Raw genomic sequence first — 21,128 nt, forward strand, 5'->3', positions numbered from 1 at the left:
AGTTAAATCTGGCTCTTGGGTACCATGTAAAAATTGACTCACATTCTCAAAAGACTAATAGAAGTGCAATATATTATTGAAACAACAATGCATTTTTTGATCCCAAGTACTCTTTTTATGTACTCTCTATATTCAGGAATAAATTAACGTGCAATTATCTTTAAATAGTTACAATGCAAATTTTAATATTCTCTGCTGACTTCCATCTAACACAATACAGGCCTTATTCTGACCTCAGTCAGACTAATGTAAATCAGAAGTAACACCACTGAAGTCAGTAGAAATACAACCATACACAACAGGAATCAGGAACGTATAGGCACATACTCAATTCCAGAGGAGACATTCTGCACACACTCACAAAGCTACACATTCAGTCTTGCCTTAAGGTAAGAGAGAGGAATCTGGTTCTCATGCTATGTTATCCTGCCTTACAAGAAAGTCATTTTATAAGGTCTTAAGTAATATTAAAAAAAAATAAAATAAAATCAGTGTTAATTGTATGTGAAAAATGATCTCCAAGTCATCTTAAAGTGTGAGATTCTCTTGCAATGCACCTGGACAAGCTACAGTTTCTGATTAGCCATGATTCATGTTCTTCTACCATCCCCTGCACTACTGGTGAGATTTGACTTTTTTTTTTCCCTGACCTTTCCTCTTCTGCCTGGAGCTGAGCTGCAACTCATCATTGTCAGAACCTGCAGACCGTTCCCATCGCTGCACAAAGGACACCCATTAACCAATGACCCATTTTGCAAGCCAAACGCATTTGGGGAATTCAAGAGGAAGACACTAGCCCCTTCACCCCTGACCCTGTGATAAAAACAGCAGCCTCTTCACAGAAGAAAACCACTGTAACGTTTACTGGGAAGATAATCCAAAAATGGTTTTTCTTCTTAGTTTCTAATTATAAGAATCATGTACAAAGCTGTACTCTCCTGCCCTTTGCAATAAATCTTTGTCATTTTAAAACTTACAGTTGGCGAAGGATCAGGAAGTCTGTCATAACCCTTCTGCTTCCAGTTCACTTCTAATAGTTTCATGTGCACATGCCTCCCTTCAATGAAGGCTATATAATCCTTATAATTGCTGCAAGGCCCAGCTATGATGCTCATAAAATTGAGGAGATAGCTTAAATACTCCAGTAAAGAAGGTCTTGTCCTGTGAAAATCATCCACACACAACAAAACAAAAACAAACAAAAAAAAACCCCAACAAAACAAGGTAAAACACAGCAAAGGCTTTCACGAATGCTTTTTGTTGTACGGTCTGCCTCAATCCCCAACTCTCTCCTACCACCGTTCCCCCAGCTGAAAGCTCACTATATCTGTTTTGGAGAAGATGAAGCACAGCCTCTCTTATATCCCAGTGATGTCTGTGTCGTCGGTGATGTCTGGCAGATGGCAGTCAGAACAAGGGTAACGTGGAAGTGCTTAAGCTACAGGTGAACGAATGCTACTGATATGAAAAGTTGTAATCTTATTACTAGACACATTTTAGTTAAAAACAGTCATAAATTTAAATACCCACTCTCAAATTGACTTGTGCATTTTAAACAGGCCAGCAGTACCAGGAGTGAGAAGCTGGTAATTGTTTCTGGACATCTGTCCAGCATATCAGGGACCAGTAAGAGCTGGCAGACCACAAGCTGAGTAACGCAAGTCTCACCGAGCAGTGCAATGCAGTACCTTGCCTTGTTATGCAAACCACTGGGCAGGGAGCATTTAAGACCAGGACTCTCAGCCTGAGAGGAGCTCTCACCCACCCTTCAGTTCAGTCTTCTGAAAAATGGGAAGTGTGATGTGAGACACAGAGGAAGAGAATGAAGAGGCACTCTGTCCTACTGTGCAAATAAAGGAAGTAATTGCCTGTATTGCATCATGAACAGGAAAAGGAACTAAGGGGAAAAAACACATAAATCAAAAGACAGTTGAAGATGGAAGTCAAAGAGAGTCCATCGTGTTTGTTATTTCCATTTTGCAAGTGCATATCCCACAAGTTCCTTGGGGGGTTTTACATTAGATGTAAAACAAAGAAGATCCACTGTCCTTGCTACAGATCAGTAGGATGGAAAAGAAAGATGCACAGGCCTCCCACCGCTAGTGTAATTTGTAAATCGTTGGGCTTGCTTTATTTATGTGGCTGAAAACACCAACATCTAAATTCTGCACTGAGATACACAAATGTCCTAACAGTCGCCATCCAAGTAAACGGGGAGTCCCCGGATGAGAACAGAAACTAGGGCACCGTGTGTGAAGGCTTTCCTGTCCAAGACACAGATGGACATGCATAAGCCAAAAACCACTTAATATTCCTTCAGACCAAAGCATAAATTTCTAGCAGAAAAACTAAGCAACAGTTAAACATTTGCTGTTGCCTACTTTTATTCTGAAGTGGAATTAGTTTGAATAAACAGTTAGCTTAGCCAGGATTTTCTGCATTCCCCCCGCTGGTTATTGTAGATGTTAATGCCTGAATGATACGTTCTCTGGTGAAAGCATTTCACAGAAAGATGCAGCAAACAATTTGGGGTAAGGTTCATCTTTCTGTTCTGCAAAATCGAGTCCGTGATTTGGGCTTCTGAGCTCTACAGTAAGATTAAAAATAAAGTCATTAGTTTCAACTTCGATTCTGCATATGGGTGGGTGGGGAGACATGAGTAATGCACGAAGGAATGTACAGAGGATGAGTGAGAAACAAAAACAGACCAAGAACAGGAGGGAAGACAAAAGGCTGTATTACCAAAGGGGATTTAAAACTCTTCAGTTATGACTTGTCTACAATGACACTTGAGCTATTGGCATGTACTTTTCTATTATGAGCTCATCTACTGTACAAGGAAAAAAAAGCCTGTTTGGTGAGAATTTGACTAAAATTAATCATATGGTCACAAGGGCCCAGTGCAGTTAAACATTATGTTGTGAGCTTTAAAAATAGACACAAAGCTATGGGTCACAGCAAAAGTTATATGAGTCTCCCTACAGGATTTTTGCTTTTCAAGAAATTACTCCCTTCTTACTTTTAGAAGCTCATGGGCAGATTTTCTGATGGTTGAATCTTCTGCCTTGGAAATGAAGGAAATAATTTCCCTGGCCTTAAGCAAATGCTTCATGGTGAAAAGTAGTTATGGTTCTAAGACTAATTCTGTAACACTAATTCTTCTTAAGCGGGGGGGGAAATCACCTGCATCCTGCACTTGTATTGAGAGACAAAATAGAAAAAAAAGGCACTCAAACATATGATCAACATGCTGTCTCCCTCTGAAAAATGAGAAGACTAGTCACATAATGTGAAGGACTAGGAGTACTAACATTATGGAGGGAGATAGGAAAAATAAAATTTCAGTGTCCAAAAGTTATGGCAAAGAAAAGTAGTGCTTGAAATATCAGAGTCAAACCAAAATGGATTTTTACTATGCAGTGGTTTGCTGACAGAGGAGGAGTATCCTACTTGGAAAAATAACATATCACAGATAGGACAAAGACATAGCCAAAAAGTCCATATAGTACAGTCTTAGCCTGAATATAAAAGAGTTGATTCAATGAAGACTAGTTTTTTTGCATGTGGAGTATACATTTAAGTCAATGAGATGTTGCCAAGTACTTTCGTGCTTTACTGACCAGCACAGGGTGATAAAGGCAGAAGTCCTGGATTGAAGAAATAAGGAATATAGCAGAGAATCTATGTTTGTGTAAGGAGGGCACTGACATCAGCATTACAAAAACAAAACTGCTCAAGCAAATTGAAAAACAGGTAGGACTTTTGGCTTATCACGGACTAGAAAGAAGCAGGGAACATTTTCATGGCCAGGCCACTAAGTTGGTTCTGACGTTGCAGAGGAAAAAAAACAGAACAAAAAACCCCCAAACCCTAAACTTGTTTTGATGAAATTAAACACAAATCACTAGGGGAATTAAATTCTTACTTTACAGCAAGCCGATTTTGCTCAGCAGTGAGTTCCTCAGCTTGTCGCCCTATTCCTAGAGAGAAAGAAAAGTCACATTAGATCTTTCCAAAAGCCAAACAGTGAAAGCTATCCCCAAAGCCTTACGTTTGCATCCCACAGATAACTTTCTAAAGCCACAAGCTTCAAGATTTCTTTGTCACAGGCAGTTGTAATACAGCTCAATTCCTAAATTTTAGGTCAAGTACATTCATGTTCTACCCTACCTCTTTACCCAGTTTCTTACCTCTTTCCCCCTTTCTCACCCTTGCTACACTTTCAGAAGAGCAGCCATAGTATTCCCACACACAATGCAACTCGCAATGCCACTAACTGGCAGCGACCCCCCGCAGCCCCTACTAACAGTCCTGGGTTGGAAAAACCTCTGTTCCCAGAAGCTGCTGGCTCATTCAAGCACAAGCCTCCCGCTGGCTCCTTGGTGAGAAATGGAGCATTTCACAGCAGGAGGAGTGGGCAGTGGAAGAGAAACAGGCTCTCAGAAAACAGAAGCTCCACTGGTGTGAACGAGCAGCTTGGCTGCCTTGCTGGAGCAAGCCTAAGCACACACATCAGTAATAATCTGGAATTGTACAAGGTCCAGACTGGAAGGGTGATCTCCTGTTGAGTGCATGAGACCTTGGGGGCCAGAGGTAGAGCACCGACTTGCTGTCCCAGGAAAACTATGGAAAAATCTTGTATGATGGCCAGTGCACAAACAGATGTTGCTCATCGCAAATATCTCAAAATCTTCACTCTGAAGCTTTAGCTGCACATACTCCGAGGAATCCCACTGGCTTCAGCAGAACAACTCACGATGGGATGAGTCGCAGCGCTTGATGCTGAGCACGCATATATACATCTTCACAAGATCAGGGGCTTGGCATCAATTAACACTACTGTTCTAAACCTACTGGCCATAATTACTGATACACAAACAAGACCCATTTCCTAAAAAGACTGTTGATAAGCTGTTCATTTCCATTCTCTCTCCACTATTTCAGTTTGTAAATACTGGGAGGGCATGAGTTTCAGGGAAACAATTAAGCACGTAATTACTTAAGGGCTGGGTATTTTGTTTGTCTGTTTCCATTTATGGGCAGCTGCGTTAAATTTTTACAAATAGAGATTTGTCACTAACGCTTGAACTGCAAGCTGCCTCCATTTGATCAACTGCTCCATATATGGATGTTCACAGTGTAATGAGCCTTTTCCACCATCATTAATCTGTAGGATTCCTGTTTTGCTGAAAATGTTCCTGCCTCTGCTGTTATCTTTTCCTTTCTGTCTGTTCATTTACCTTCAATATTCTAGATGCGCACCTAGGCTGCACACCGCGGCACGCAGCGATATCTGAGCTGGCTAGCTTAAGTAACAGAAGCATAGAAGCCTCAGCAACATGAATGTCAATGACGAGGTCAATTAGCCGAGCTTCAAGCTGCACCCATTATAGCCAGCTAAAAGCATTAGACCCACTTGTGTAAACTTGGCTTGCGAACAATGCCAGACCCTGCAGTCTGTGGTGTGGCCATCACCTAAATCCTAGATCATAACAACTTTATAGCAGGCTACTTATTTAGTCACCCACAGCTTAGAATGCAATGGGCCTCAGACCATCAGAAATTCACACTGCAACATCAGTAGACAAGCAATAACAGTACTGATAACAACTGACATTTCTAGTCTTTGCACTGTACTAGACAGGCATTTTATTAGGAAATAATAGTGCTCTTTGTCACAGCACAGCACAAGACTGAAGACAACGTTATCTTGCTTGCAACTGCGCTTCTCCCTGCACTGGGAAAAAGCTATTGAATTCCATCTCTCGCAACTCATGGAGTATATTATCACTGAATATATCAGTGATAGCACATTTTTGCTACATTAACATGTATCAAACCTATGTATCAAACACAACTCTTGATTTTTGAGAATCAAGAACAGCTTCAGAGAGCTTAATGGAGATGCACTGTAGCATCTAAACAGCAGACACTAGTACTAAGTAAAATCCAAATTGGGCCCCAAGGAAGCAGAGCCCCCAAGGGGGAAAACAGTTGTCTTCGTTACTGCAAAGACAGTTTGATCCTAGAGAACTGATCAAAACTTGAAGTTTCTCGTTTTCCTCCACAAAGCATTTTTCTTCTTCATTTGGAGCAACTTGCTGAACTACATTCATCCACTCCGTAACTCAATCACAGATTGTGCTGGAATAAAAAGGCTGTCTTCAGGCCATGGGAAAAGATTCCTTTTCTTACCATCATGTAACTGGCATGCAAGAGTTGTGATCTTCTGTGTAATTATCATCAGTGGACTATAACAAAGACAGAAACAACAGTTAGATGTCTTGTAATACAAATTATTTTCAACTTTCTTACTGAATGCCTTTATGCCTTTAAAAGGCATAACTGTATTAGCAACAAGTGGAAAACATCCAATTAAAACTGAAGGAGGAACTCAGGCATAAGAAAATTGCCTGGGTTCAAAACAACCCCACAGTAACTTGCACTGGAATTTTTAATTGCTAAGTGCGCGCAAAGCCTTATTTTATGTCTCCCCATCCTGCAGCAGTGCAAACTGTAATTCAGAAGAAATCGCACCACTAGGAAATACCAGCTTCTGCAGTCCACTGGGCTTCCTTTCAGGCAAAGACCAAATTCAAGCTCTGTACGATGCAACACTAGAATACAACAATGCTGCTGTAACATAACTCTGGCTCTTCTTACTGCTACTCTCCTATTGTCTGTCTCTTCAGTGCCCTAAAAAAGTGTTGACTCTGCAGATACAGATGCTTATTTCCCCACATGAATAGTGGGGACTACAATTAGGACTACATGCTAATACCAGAATAGCTGTTAGCACAGCAGTTTCCCACTTGCTTCTTGGCCATGCGACTGCCTTGTGGACAGCCTGTCCAAGATGTACTATCCAACTGGGAGTGTTTGGGCATGCGAGATCTGGAGCCTCCCAAAAACATGAGCTAGCTGTACCTGAGCCACACTTATAGGCTACAACAACCCAGCAGCTTTGGGGCCAACCAAACAAGCAGCGCAGGAATAGCCACTACATTCAATGGGGCTGCTTATACTTCCCGTACCCAGCTTTACAGAGCTTCTCAGCACTGTAGGCACATGTGAGCTGCTGAAGCTAAGGAACAGAAAAAAGGCAAAACTCATCTTGGTGGCATCAGGAGCTGGTCCCCATGAAGGTAAAGGACAAAGCCAGGAGCATTCAGAGGTATGTAAGAAGAAAGATGGGAGGACAACCAACCAGTCCCTCATAGGCAGAGGCTCTAGGGCTAACTGTGATCCATATACAGCTTCTAAGGGCTGTGGAGCCCTAAACAAAAAACCCGGCATGAACACCTGTAATCTGGAAGGACCCATGGCAGGCAAAGCGAGGGACGAGGACCTGCTACCACTGCCTCTTCCCATCTCTCTGCCACTGGGGACACCAGCACAGGGTGCCCGGATCTCACACCATCCACGAGACCTTCACAACCGCAATAGGCAGGAGGTTGCAATGGGTGATGAGGACACATCATTATTTCAAAAGCATTAATTGTGATGATTATATGTAAAAACAGTTCCACCGAAGAGGTTTGTCTTCGCTGAGGATTAATACAATGGATTGTTTCTCGATTTGGTGATAAATTATCAACGTAAACTGTACAGAGGTTTCTGCTTGAACACAAATGATGTCTTCAACACGGAAATTAAAACCTGAGTTTGTGTACATGCTATTTACAGAGTTTGACTGGTATATGGAACTTTTTAAAGAGACATAGATGATTACTCCAAATATTATGGCCATTCATTTTAAATATTGTAATGTATTTTCTGGAATTCAATGAAAGCAAAAAAGCTGAGGGCTTTTTTTTAGTTCGAGCATTGTATTTTCCCCAACGATTTCTCAAGGTAAGAAAAAAAAAGTGAAAGTTACATTCAATGATATCTTTGTCTAAAACAACAGTCAAATATTCACGTTCTGCAGAGATTTTCAAGAGATTCTGAATCATCCTCGACTAAACTGACCTACTGGTTACAATCAAATATAAACCCAATGGCTAAGATAAACTGTTTGCAATCTGATTATCACACTATGATAAATCAAACTGATTTTCAATATAATTAATATGCTGAGCATGGTAAACACAAGAATACCGGAAAAAGACATTCTTTCATTGTAAGTGGTCTTTTTTTTTTCTTAATACTAAATATGGCTGATCTTTTTCAGGAGTCCACATGTAATTCTGCGTTGGTAGAGTAATTTGCATTTTCTACCCAAAAACAGAGAACATGCAGTATCAGCCAATTTCTTAATCAGAAACTATTTTCATCATTTCAGCAGTCTCTACTTGAAATGTCAGTAAAAAAGCTTGCACATAAAATCCAGAACAAGCTTAAATATACACAGATCTGGAATACAACCGTAACACAAGGGTTTGTACAGCAGCTTTCCTTGGGTCACCTAGACCACTGATTGCAGCTAAGGAATGGACGAATTCAGCAATGACTTCTCACCTTCCAGACAACTCCAATATTGTGAAATAGTCATTCTAATTTTTATTCCCATTCATCTTTCAAGAAAATTTTTTTATAAGCTGTTTTCACCATTATCTTCAACATCCTATTTCTCAAAGTAGATTTTTCCATTTACAAAATTTAACTTTGCTTTCAAAGATACATAAATCCCAATCCTTTAAGTATAGAAAAAGATTTTTTTAATCCTTAAGAGAGACAGAGGCTGTCAGTGAACCAGCAGTTCTACTGCAATAAACACAGATTTTTATTTTGTCAGTGCTTGACCTTTTAGCTTTATGGGTGAACACTAACACTTGTTTCAAATTGGTTCAATTCGTTGCATATGTTTCTTATGGCAAGCCCTTTATGCCAGTATTGAAGCGGGTAACTTTAAACCTCAGGCTCAGAGCCAAAACCGTATGCCTTTAAGTGCCTAAATTTAGACACTTGTCTTAGAAAATTGGGCCCCCACCATAAGCCACAGAGAACCAAAATGCAAACAATCCTGATGTGCTGATAACCGAGGGAAGCAGAAGTGCAGTCTGCGCTGAAGTCATACAATGTATAAACACAGAGAAGAGAGAGGTTGTCTTCATCTATATTAGGAATTCACCGCCTCATTGTAACCCTGCAGAACAAGTCAGCCTGCACTTAAATCAGAAAAGATAGACAGTCTACCTCCCTCAAATCCCAGCTCCAGAGGAGACAAGCGAGCACAAAAGTGATGCTGCTGACACCTTGGGTGGGAGGGAGACCCACAAAGTGCATCTGAGATACCTCCACTTCTCTCTCCTGCCATCATCGTATTACATGTCTACATACCTGTTCTATACCCCACTTGGGAAGGTGCAAACTGTCTCTACAGTGGCAATAGGATGACACCCTCTAAATCTTTCACAAGATCAGTATCAGATATCATTAAATGCTTCACACAAAGGGTAAGCAAGGTTTCAGGTGAACAGGGAGCATCTTCCTCCTCCCTCACCCATCTACCATTCCCCCACTGACTTGATCTCACTAGGGGACCAGGCTTTCACTGCAGGAAAGGGCAGAGCACAAAAAAGCAATAGCAGTGCTGGAGCTCTGTCATCTTCTGGCACCCCTTTGGGGTGTGGGGGCCCCCCACCTTCTGCACACTCATACCTGTCCCACTCCTCCCTGGGGACTCACCGATCTCTCCTCATCACAAACACACACATAGAGCAAGTCTAAGACTGGTTTTGTTTCTTCAGAATGAAAAACAGTCCTTTCCCCCATATTTCCAGAACAATGCATGTGGACACAAGTCCTGAATCAATATTAAAAACTAGATAAGAAAAATACATTTAATTTAGGGGAAAAAATATAATCATTTCCTAAACACACATGTGAGTTTTGATTATTAAAACTTGGCAATACCAGAGTATTGAATTGTCATTTCTGTTCAGCCTTTCACGTAACCTCTAATTTTAAACAGCAATAAAACACTGAGCAAGTTAATATGTAAAATACAGCATCATATCACATATAGTCAACTGTTTCTGACATGATAATATTTTAAACTTTAGACTCTTCTGGAAAAAGCCAGAAGTGCTACAAACAAGAAGGGGAGTTAACAAAGCTGTAAAACTTCCAACAATCTTTCTTTCTCCCAAATTTTGAGAGATGCACAGGTCGTTGCGAGTGGGGCAAATTATTAGGTTGAATTTAAAAAGAAAATCTACCTACTATACTTGCATTTACAGATGAAGCATGAAGATCTACCCCTAGAAACAGGACATTGGAAATAAAACACATATTTAAGAAGCCTAAATGACTTGAACTCAATCATATTTGAACACCTTCCAATTGCTTTGCAGCTACACGCTAAGTGCTATGATTCTATATCCTCTACATCCACTACAGTTACAAACTAGCACAGAAGTACAGAACTAGATTTACCTGTGGTGTGATTTCCCGACCCCCCCTATGTTTTATATATTAGCTAAGAGTTTAATCTCAGGTTGTAGCTGCATTGTACCTCCTACACACAAACCATAGTGGCCAACTTTTAACTAAAAAAAAAAAAAAAAAAAATCAAGAAATTACCCCAGGGAGTCAGTATGAAATAGGAAATTTCAACAAATTAAAAAAAAAAACACCAAAACTGTCTTTACCTTACGTTAGATGCCTTGAAAAAATAACACAAGACCTTTAAGCATGTAATGGTTTACAGAGAATGCTCAACAGAGGGTTTTACCCCCCTAATTAAACTTTCCAAATAAAAACATACCAGTTAATGTCATTTTTAAACATGGCTTGCCCCCACATAATAACTTTGCCCAGAAGCACAGGCCAGTGGAACTAAAGATGTTAGCATCGGTTGTAGCCTGCTGTGGGGATCCCCCCCGTATCACAGGCTGGCTTCTGCACTGAGCAAGCTTCGATGCTGATGAGAGAAAAGACGTTTATCAAGCAGAGTCTGCCTGACCTTAGGTAATCCCATGCAGGAATCTGGCACACGCTCACTAGAAATAGTTTCCACTGACCTGATTTCACTAGAAGAGGAGGTGGAGTCAAAAGGCTCACTGTAGACAAGGCTCCAAAACAGCAAACATTTATTTCAGGTTTATCTCTTTAGCCCTGAAGCCATGACGAGAAGTTCACACAGTCACACCCTGCTACGACATTAAGCGTGCTGCCGAGGGGATCGCCGAGCCAGAGACGCCACAACGGCTTCACTGGCAACGGGCTCTTACTTCTGCTTTCGGCACATAGAGGAAAAATATTTCACTAAACACGCTCACGCACTCAAAGCAACTTCCAATTTGCTTCATGTGTTTTTCTGGTGCAAGCTCCCAAAGAATGTTTCTTACGCCTTCATGATAGAAGCATTTCACTTAAAAGAGTATTTACGTCTGGAGAAGTGTCGCAGGATGCACTAGGTATGTGGAGCTCTCTAGTACTGACTGCCTGCTTGAATTTTGGCTAATTCCCGTATTGCAGCTCTTGCAGGGCTTCTGTGTAACCAACGGTAAGTGATCTCAGTCATTTTCAAGCGGACAAATGCCCAGCAGAACAGCCAAGCAGCGAGCGGCCACGGAAAACCGACTGACCTCCCCTTGCTCCCCCTGCACGTGCGCTGCAGCACTGCCTCGGGGGACTTGCTGCCGACCCGAGCTACCCAGAGCAGCTGGAACAGGCAGGCAACACATTGCACTCCATACATTTAAAAAACAAGAAAAGAAAAATAACCAACTGAACTCGCAGGACCAGTTAGTATTTCTGCATTGTGTTTCAACATGGTAACAGAGTATATCTATGTTTGTTTCCATCAGCAAATGTATTTCCTTTGTAAAAAGCGGCTGTTGTACCTTTGTTCCTTTCTTTCGTGGTTGACACTAAGCCACTGAGAGAGGAAAAAACAGCAACAAAGCACTAACCACCCGACAAAAATTCACTGCCTGTAGTGACACTTGTTACTAAAGTATCTGCTTACATGGCTTTTCGAGAGGGCTCTTTCAATGACCACCCCTTTCTAAGCAGTTTGCTGAGAATGCTGCTGCTGTTCTGCATTTGGGATAGAGCAAACACGTAAAGATGTCCATTCCTTCTGGAGAGTGACATCCACCAAAACACTCACGTAAGAGATACAGATTTGACATCTGTAAGGAGGAAAACTACTCGAGTCTCCCTGATAATTCAGCTCTGGTCTCTCCAATACCAACAGAAGATTGAAAGCAATCCCAGTGTGTGTGGTAACTGTCACAAACTGACTTTCTTTTCTGTAAGGAATGGCACCAAGAAACTCACATGTGCACATTGTTCCCTGACATTCACCAAATGAGATGCAATATTAGGAAATTTTGCTCAGACACTGCAAGAATTCAAAGAGGAAACCAAAAAGCGCTAGGGTCAAGCAAAGGATTAAAGCAGAAACAACTTCGTATGGTTGAGGAGCTCCTCTGAATTCTGTCCAAATGATCATATGCATATGGCATTTGTTCATGTAGCTTGCTAGATTGAAACCATATCTATTACTAGTTTCCAAAAATCCCAATCAAGATCCCTTGATTTATTTTAAACTAATTTCTCTCTAAAGCCATAATATTACTATACTCGGTCTGAGCCTGTGATACAAAGAAAAAAACCCAAACTGTATGTTAGTATTACCATTTTTATAAAGTTGTATAGAAACCAGGCAACTTACCAGCATAATCCTCTTAGCATAAAGAAGAAATAAGAGAGAGAAAAAGAGAGAGAAAGAGTTAGGATTTAGTATTCCTAGGTACAATGTATAAACACCATGGCAAACCAAGCAAAATAAAATATGCATGTTTCTCTCAAAGACTGATTTGAATTAAGAGGGGAGCACAGCATTCAGTTATTCTACAATTAGTGTTCAAAAATGAATAGTTTTCTTTGAGAAAGCAGTCAGCAGAAAATTCCTAAATTATGTCACCACATCTTTGTGAAATAATATAAGTGAAAGAACCTGGATAAAATATATATGTATTTTTTAAAAAGTAATTAAAATTAAAGTGTAGCAAACTGGAACTGGTTTTCATTAAAATCTGGCACATAGTTTAAAAAAAAATGCACTTTTCACCTAAGTACTATGCAATACATGAAACACACTTAAATCAAGAAATTGCTGCAAGCAGCTTGAGTACCGTTTTGATTGTGGGAGTCAGTGACCAAACCTACCCTTTGCATGAGTTAGAAGAATTAACTAGTCATCAGTAGAGAACAAGTTTCCTTACTTCTTAACCTTGAAGTGGTGAGTCATAGTTTGATTTTCCAGTTTACTTAAGACATGACTCAATAGTTACCTTGTTCTCCGTTCATCCCTACCTGCATTTTACAAGCTGTGTTCTCAAAATGGGGGGGGACTCCAAAGAAATAGCACAACCAACTACTACTAAAGAACCAAAAAAATACATTTGCAAGCACACATCAAAAGGGTTATGCATGCAAATAGTTAAGTGCACAAAGCAGGTCAAGAGAGCAAATGAGGTACGCCAGCTTTCAGCACCGACATTGGGAAACACTCGTTTAACATCTGGCTTGTCACTTTAGGGAACTGACATTGGAAAGCTGATGGCACTAGAACTGGCTACGTGCCTATTTGATGTGGATTAAAACTTCCTCCTTGCAATCAGATATCACCAGAGACTTACGAGATACTGAGACCTCACATACAAGTCAGCAGATGACAAGGTTTTTGTTCCCTCTTAAAAATTCCCTTAAATCCAGTGTTTTGCCTTCTCAGTGTATGTCACCAGCCACATTCGTCCAAAAGGGTGGGAGGCTGGAGGGAGATGGGCATCGCTCCACGGATTCTGTCTCTGTTGTTTCTGAAGTCCTGAGGGAGAACTTTAAGGCCATCCTTCCAGCCAGGAGCCTGTTTGAATGCTTCCCTATTACCAAATGCAACAGATGTGGAACCATCAAACATGGGAGAACAAGCAAGAGAAGGTTCAGTTGCTGCTCATACATGGTAAAACGGTGGTCAGGGGGTATATTTTGTCTCTCTGGGTCATCACATCTGTTTAGGTATGTGCATAAAGCCTCAGTGGGCACATATTAATTTACAGCTGAGGAAAACAGGTTTTAAGACAGATTTATGAGGCTGACCTGGGTTTGAGCACTTTGGATTGCAAATTTTTATTAATACCGCTACAATATTTTTGTTTATTCTTAGTTTTTAAAATATACCATGAAGATATAGTTCGTATCTATACTACATTTTCCAGTTGTTTATCACTTTGCAGTTTTATGTTTGACTGAAGTTTAGGAATTGGTTTATACCTTGAAGCATCAGGACAAAATCAAATAACAGAGTAAGTTCAGGTATTATTCTTTCAGTACCATTATTATCCTCAAGCTCATCATTAGATAAAAGTAGCTCCCTTTTCATCACGAGAGAAGAAAATGTTACCTAGTCTATAGTATAAACAACCACCATTCCTCCTCTTCCACCCCCACTCTCAACTGGATCTTTATTAAATTTCTTCAGAGGAGGACAGCTAATACGCCTCACAGTGCATTTCTGAACGCACTATTCAGAAAAACATGCTCTCTTGTATTTCTCTGTCTCATACACACACAGAGCTATAGCATTCCAATCCCATTTATAGGCTTCTTGGTATGTCATGCTCTTTCAGGACATGCTTTTGTGTATTAAAAGAACCGCAGAAAAAATTATAGAACTAAATTTCTCTAAATGTATAAGTTATCATTTCTGTCTCCTCCTCTAATAAAAAAAACTCCAAAATCTCAGAAGTTCCCCCCCACAATTTAATTAAATGCTTCAACCCACTACCACCTCACACAGACACACATGCACACAGACAGCAAAAAACTCCAGTTGCCCGTAAGAAGACAGAGGCTTGGAAGAGGCATCTGTAACTTACTGTGCCAGTTTACAGAGGTTTTTCATAGTACGTTACTAATTACTCTGTATTCAAGACATTCAATTAAACAAGTGGAATACGGATTAGCACACTTTTAAAATCATGCAAAAGTATACTTTCCTCTCATAAACAAAATGTATAGGGTTAGCTGTCTATATTTTTGCAAAGCATCCTCTACTGCTTCAGTGAAATCAAACAGAGACTACAGTGTATATGAACACTGTTCCACAGAAATGCATGGCATATAAAAAGTTGTGCTATTTAAACAGCAGCCACAACCTGCCCCCATGAGAGCACCCGTCTAAGACAGGCGCCGAGAGCGAAAGCTGATCTCGTGTCTCTCTGTCCGGGTTACGCACCTGCCCACCCACCTCCCAGCTCCCCCCACCACTCGCCCTCTGCCAAAGCCCTCCCCTCCCGCCTGCTGGAGTGCCTGGGGTGGGAAACACCTTCCCAGTTGGGGCATCAAGATAAATCAGAATGGGGAAGACCCGGAGCCGACAGCTGTGCCTAGGAAAGTGGGAGGAGAGCAGCCCACCCCACCTCTCAGGGCAGACCACCAGGGACCAGGGCACCAGCCGTGCTGCTTGCCAGGGCTATAAGCGCTCCTCCAGCTCCAGCGAGCGACTGTGCAGACTTATCCTCCCAGGCTGCTCTAGGTGGAAGTCTAGCTAACCAAGCTCTACCTTCCTAACTAGATAGTGCCTAGCAAGAAAACAGGAGAAACAATGAAGCAATGCAAAAATCACAGTGTTTATTCCTTCCTTAAAAAAAAAAAAAAAGTCTTAGAAAAAGCTTAAGGGAAACAAAATTGCAGGCACTCCCCAGATAACATTAAAATTATTCTTAAAATGTATTAAATTTAACTAATACTAATTGACACAGGACCCAGCTTGCAGACTCACTCACCCGGAAAAATCTGTAGTAAGAATACCATAATGAAATATGTATATTCGGCTTATGTGGCACAACGTGAGGTATCCCATAGCTACGACAAAGGAGTACCTAAAAACATAACATACAGAACACGTAGTTACCAACACAAATATCAATAAGAACTAGAATCACTCAAATTGGGTTTGGGCTTGTTTAGGAGTAGAGTTTGATTTTGCAAATTAGGTTGTTAACAAGTCTGAAGCTATGTTACAAGATCTGGCAGAAATTTTCAAAGAGGACTAATGGTTTTGTGTACCCAGCTAAAACATTACAGAGGTGTCTCCTCACACTGGGGGTGGGAAAAAAGAAAAGAAAAAATAGAATCACTTCAAGTTGGGAATTTAGTTTCCCACCCTCACACATTATTTTGAAAATTTCTGTCTGACTCAAGTATTTGAAACCAGATGATACTGTCGCTGAAGTTATCCATTGCCTCTTCTATCTGTAAATGTTCTTTATTTACATGTACAACTCCCCAGATCTACCAGAAACTAACATATTTCAACTTTAAGATACTTTCTCTCTTCTGATTTTGTACAAAGGCAGATAATTACACATAGTCTAATGTTTTCAGTTCTAAATACTGAAAGATGCCCCTTTCCAGAAGAAGCATTCCTTAAGCAGAGCTTGACAAATTCACTCTCTGTTTTTCAAGATGACCACAAAATTATGTTACGCAGGACAGTAGCATGACTCCTTCTATCTTAAGAGTTGAACGGTCTGAGGACTGGAGGCGTTGCAGCATCTAGGTGGGGCAGATGCAGCCTTTCCTACAACTAACTTCTCCCTGTATTTACCCAAGCAAGAAAGAGGCTACTGGGGAGGTAAGAAGCAGATGGATATTTGGAAACAATACTGACAAATTAAGCAAACTAGACAGTGCAACAGAGAGCTGGGACACCAGAATGAAACGCATCACATGGACAGGCCAGGACCAGGTCTACTGGTGTCCCCTGCATCAGGAGAAGACAGTCACGTGGAGGAGAAGATGCAAAGATCTACAGAGGAACGAGACTGCACACCCAGCAGAGCTAAGCCATGGGAGGTCAGGCAGGCTGGTAGCACACACTGCCAAGTGGGGTCCCCCCAGACCTATGGGAGGATTGATTATGGTGGGGATCTAAAGGTGAAATCAAACAAGCGGAACAGTCACCAGATGACTGAAAACGAGCCAGGCCTTTGTCAAATCATGGCTGGCTTTAAAAGAAATGAGTTTTTCCTCCCTGGGGACTAATAAACTGCAGTGCAAATGACAGTGATGGATTGTAAGGCAACCTGCAGATCACATGGCCCACAGCAAACAGCTGGATGAAAGGCAGGCTGAAGGAACATGACAGCTTCTTCAGGAGAGTCAGAGCAGAATTAATCTTATTTTATCTCAGTCAGGCATCCAGTCCAGCCTTAGTGAGATCTTTGGGCTCCCTCTCATCCAGGGAGAACGGCAAGCATCCCTCCAAAGGCAAGTCACCCAGCTCAGACATGTAACTGTGACAGATGGGATGAAGCATCTAAAATAAGCCTCAATGCTTAAGCGTAAAGCACCTAGATTGAAAGGGGGGTGAGCAGGGAGAGATATACTGAATCGCTGCTGCAGCTGGGAGCATTTCTGATGCTGGATTAGTTTGTCCATTTATAGGCCTTGAAGGCTGGTAGCCTCACCAGAGAGCAAACTAGCAGAAAATAACCATGGAAAGGAGCATGCAAGTTAAACTATGTAATTTCTTTATTTCATTTGTTCACTTCCACTTGCGTTTTGGGGGGAAAAAAGCCAAGTCTTGGAGCCCCACTATGAAGGATCCAGTGCTCTTACAGGCCCTCTGTATGAACAGGTCCAGCCCTTGAACTGGCATTTTTCAAGCTTACTCTCAAGCAGTTTGTTATTCTGCCCAGATTAATAATGTGGATATACCTTGAATCACACTGCTATGGCTAGTGAAATACACTAGAAAAGTCCCAACCCAATCCTCCCAGCTCTCCTAAGGTCTATCAGCATTTTGGATTGCTATTTCACATTGACTCTAATCAACACATAACTATCTTGCAGCAGTGGGCGACATTATATGAACTGGCTTAATTTGTGTTGCAGTATACAGCTATTTTTCCCATTGTGAGTAATTGGCTAATCAGTAAGAGTGAGGGGGTTTCCTGTTGAAACTGTACCCATTTCCCTACCACCACCTCAACTTGTCCAGGAAAACATAATAAAGTATTGGATGATTCCCTCTGTAGACTTGGTTCCTCTGATCTACGACCAGTAACTCCTGCATTTCCCCCAAATGATGGGCAGGGACAATGACCTGGAGACAAGTAATACACATTTTTAGCACCTTTTCCTTCTTGTCTCTGGATGGCATTTCTTTCATAAACATTGTCCAATTACTTTTTTTTTTTTTAACTTATTACCTCTGGATTTCTGGGCTTTGCACTCTGTGAAGGGGTGGAAAAAACCTCCTTGATTAATACCTATATTGCTGGTGCAAAATGCTAGTGACTGCTATAGACAGGCCTGTTGTTTATGGTTCACATCTCTAAACAATCCTAGAGAAACCATAAATGATGGTTCCCATTTGGACATTAGAGAGGGGTTGCCTCAGGAAGAGCTAAAGAAGATGGGGAGATGATTATCCGAGCATCAGATCCTCAGACAGCCCTGGCCCTGAAGACAAGCCAAGAAAGGGTTTCCATTCCCCAGCCCAGACTGATGCGCATGTGAGCATTCAGCAGCAGCTACAGAAACAGCCACATAGTGTAGAGACAGAAATCACCTGCAACACACCCAAACCAAACCACAGTATTAACCACATGCTCTTACGGAGGCCAACACAAAAGTAAAGAAGTGGGAAGAACTACCAGCTCGTCCTTCTAGCCTCCTATAAAGTAGCAGTTTTACAACTAAAAATTCCTATTTGAGCAGATTGATGGGAAGCAAACAACTCCACCTGCACAATTTTAAAAACTCCCACGCACCGAACCCTAACAGAGAGTATGGTATCCACATGAGAAGGCTCAGTGACTGAGCAGAGTAGTTCTTCCACATGAACTTCCTCTTATTCAGTGAAAGAAGCAGATATAACTACCATGTAGTTTTCATTTTCATATGAAAGTGCTTTTTGTCTTTTGGCCAGGAAGGCACTTGTTTGATAAAGCACATTAGGAGTCTTAGGTGTCTTCCTTCCTCTGAGACTTTTGTATAGGGAAAAGAAAGATCCAATGGTCAAGAACTCCTCATGATGATGCCGTAAGCATCTGCTTCAAAGCAATGACATTTCTGGTACTTTCTACTTTTTCAAGCTCAAAGCCAAGTACCAAATGCAAGACTTCATTTTGTGGATCACTAAGTTAAGCTGCCACAGTGACCTTATTTGAACTACTTAACTCAAGAATAAGTGGAAAATACCTAAAGGCCAAACAGCAAGGGGGAAAACACATTAAAAAGGATTATCAAAAGCGATCCTCAAGGACCGAAGACCAAGGAGAATATGACTTCATTATGCTTAAGAAACCAGAGGTTTGGGCATAAATTATTAAGCCTACAAAAGCCAACTTTTGAGGCCAGCAATTTTGTAGGGACCACAAATGGAGATTACAGCTGCTTCTGTAACTGAACGAACAAAGCTCCTGCAAGTAACTGGGAGAGAAAGGCAGGAAAGAAGAGAAGGTAGTCCTAAAAAACCGTCATGCTTCTTTATGAAAGGAGAGAAGTAGTCAGAGGGGCAGCTCCAGACTTGCAGCCACATCAGCTCACCTGTGGACGTTGGGAATACTTGCCATATTCATAATACCATAGTTCATCATCACCAGGACAAAAAGATGAATGGAATACCTTAAAGACAATAAAGTGAGTATTTAGATAATTTCTATGTGACCTGCAAGGGCTGGCAGTTCAGAGTGAGGGAATATTTTTCCATGCAAATGACATAAATGCGATGTCATATCAGGGTTTCAGTAAACATGGATTAGCACAATAACATCTTTGTAGCCTGAATATCCTACATAGTTTAATACTTACTGACAAGGTATTGTCAATGAGTTTCATTCAGAGAAAGAGCAGCCTAGCTCAAAGTGCACGTTCAAACTAGATGCATCTTTTCCAAAAGAGGTATCTTCACAGCAGACTGGTGTGGCTTTAACTTCCAGAACAAACATCACAGATTAAATACTTCACTTACAAATACTCTCATGGTTCATTTTACTTTGAGGGTTTGGGATGGTTATGCTAGTTAGGAATTCTTTTTTTTTTTTTTTTTTAGGATAACATAGGAAGTGCCTTCAGACTAAAAAGATGTAATCCAGAAAAGCTGATATGAAGTTTAAAAATATTTTTACCCAAGCCTTGTCTACATGGTGACTAAATACTCACCACCCAAAGCAGAAGACAGCGAAGTATATTCCAAAGAGGGTGGCAAATGCATGGCGAACAGCAGAGCTGGCATGACTGGGACCCAAGTAAATACGAAACCAAAACGCAGCCAAAAGTGCAAACAGTTGACAGGCTACAAAATTGATCTGGAAAAGACAAACAAAACAAAAAATGGTTGTGATTCTTGCAGGAGGGGGGAAGGAATCTCTCCATTCTCAGAACAATAAAGAGTGGAGTCAGGAAAAGGGGAGGGGGAAGTGAGAGCAATGTATCTTTTGTTTCTCAGCATTCTCACTTGCGAGCCCAAGCAGTAACTTTCCTTGGCCAACAACAGAAGGGATTAAAAAAGCATGTAGCCACCCAAAAGCTCAGACAGAAGGAAGAGCAGGCTCCAGCTACTCGAGGTACAGGTGGGCTCTGGCTCTCCCCAGGACAGGGCTCTGCTCGGCTGCCAGCAGTGCTGGCACACCAGCCCAGCCCAGGTGCAGGGAACGTCACCCCCAATTCCGTCCTGCTGGTGGGAGCAGAGGCCGAGATGCAGACTGGGACTCTGAAGCATTGCCCCGGTGCCTGACTTTCTCCACAAACCCCAAAAGAAGGGCAAAATCAACAATCCTGATGTGACACTGTTTCACAGGCAATAACTGGACAGCCTTCCTTCTTAGTTGAAATCCTCTACTCCACAGCATCCTCCAAGCAGGCCTTTCCACTTACCAATTTTTTGCAGTTCAAGACTGCAAACCACTTTGCTCTACCACCACTCAGACAGCTAAAGGAAAACTCTTCTCTATTGTTCTTTGGCTACTGCATGTCTCTATAGAGCACAGGATGCCATCTGGCCCCATGGTAAGGCAGCAGCAATGGCAGTGGGAGCACAAGACAGGTATATGCGGAGGGCAAGTAGTCCATGACTAGAGGCTACTCCTGTCAGACACAAGGACAAGCAAAAGCTTCAGTGTCCTCAGAACAAAACTGACACTGCCTTCTTCAAGTCACCT

At 41.5% G+C, this 21,128-nt stretch overlaps 1 protein-coding gene across 1 annotated transcript in view; it reads right to left on the minus strand.

Moving 5' to 3' along the window:
- The window catches only part of MBOAT1 (membrane bound O-acyltransferase domain containing 1), a 32,738-nt gene extending 12,049 nt beyond the window's left edge, over nucleotides 1-20,689 (minus strand). The window contains exons 1-7 of the mRNA XM_009585582.1: nucleotides 20,490-20,689; nucleotides 20,131-20,292; nucleotides 19,516-19,593; nucleotides 15,744-15,839; nucleotides 6,196-6,251; nucleotides 3,926-3,980; nucleotides 978-1,161 (exon numbers count right to left, since the gene is read on the minus strand). Of these exons, the coding sequence (XP_009583877.1) occupies nucleotides 978-1,161; nucleotides 3,926-3,980; nucleotides 6,196-6,251; nucleotides 15,744-15,839; nucleotides 19,516-19,593; nucleotides 20,131-20,292; nucleotides 20,490-20,689 (831 nt within the window). The remainder of the gene's footprint in view (nucleotides 1-977; nucleotides 1,162-3,925; nucleotides 3,981-6,195; nucleotides 6,252-15,743; nucleotides 15,840-19,515; nucleotides 19,594-20,130; nucleotides 20,293-20,489) is intronic.
- Nucleotides 20,690-21,128: the final 439 nt, after the last annotated feature.

The sequence above is a fragment of the Fulmarus glacialis genome, unplaced genomic scaffold, assembly GCF_000690835.1.
Source record: "Fulmarus glacialis isolate BGI_N327 unplaced genomic scaffold, ASM69083v1 scaffold21469, whole genome shotgun sequence".
NCBI lineage: Eukaryota > Metazoa > Chordata > Aves > Procellariiformes > Procellariidae > Fulmarus > Fulmarus glacialis.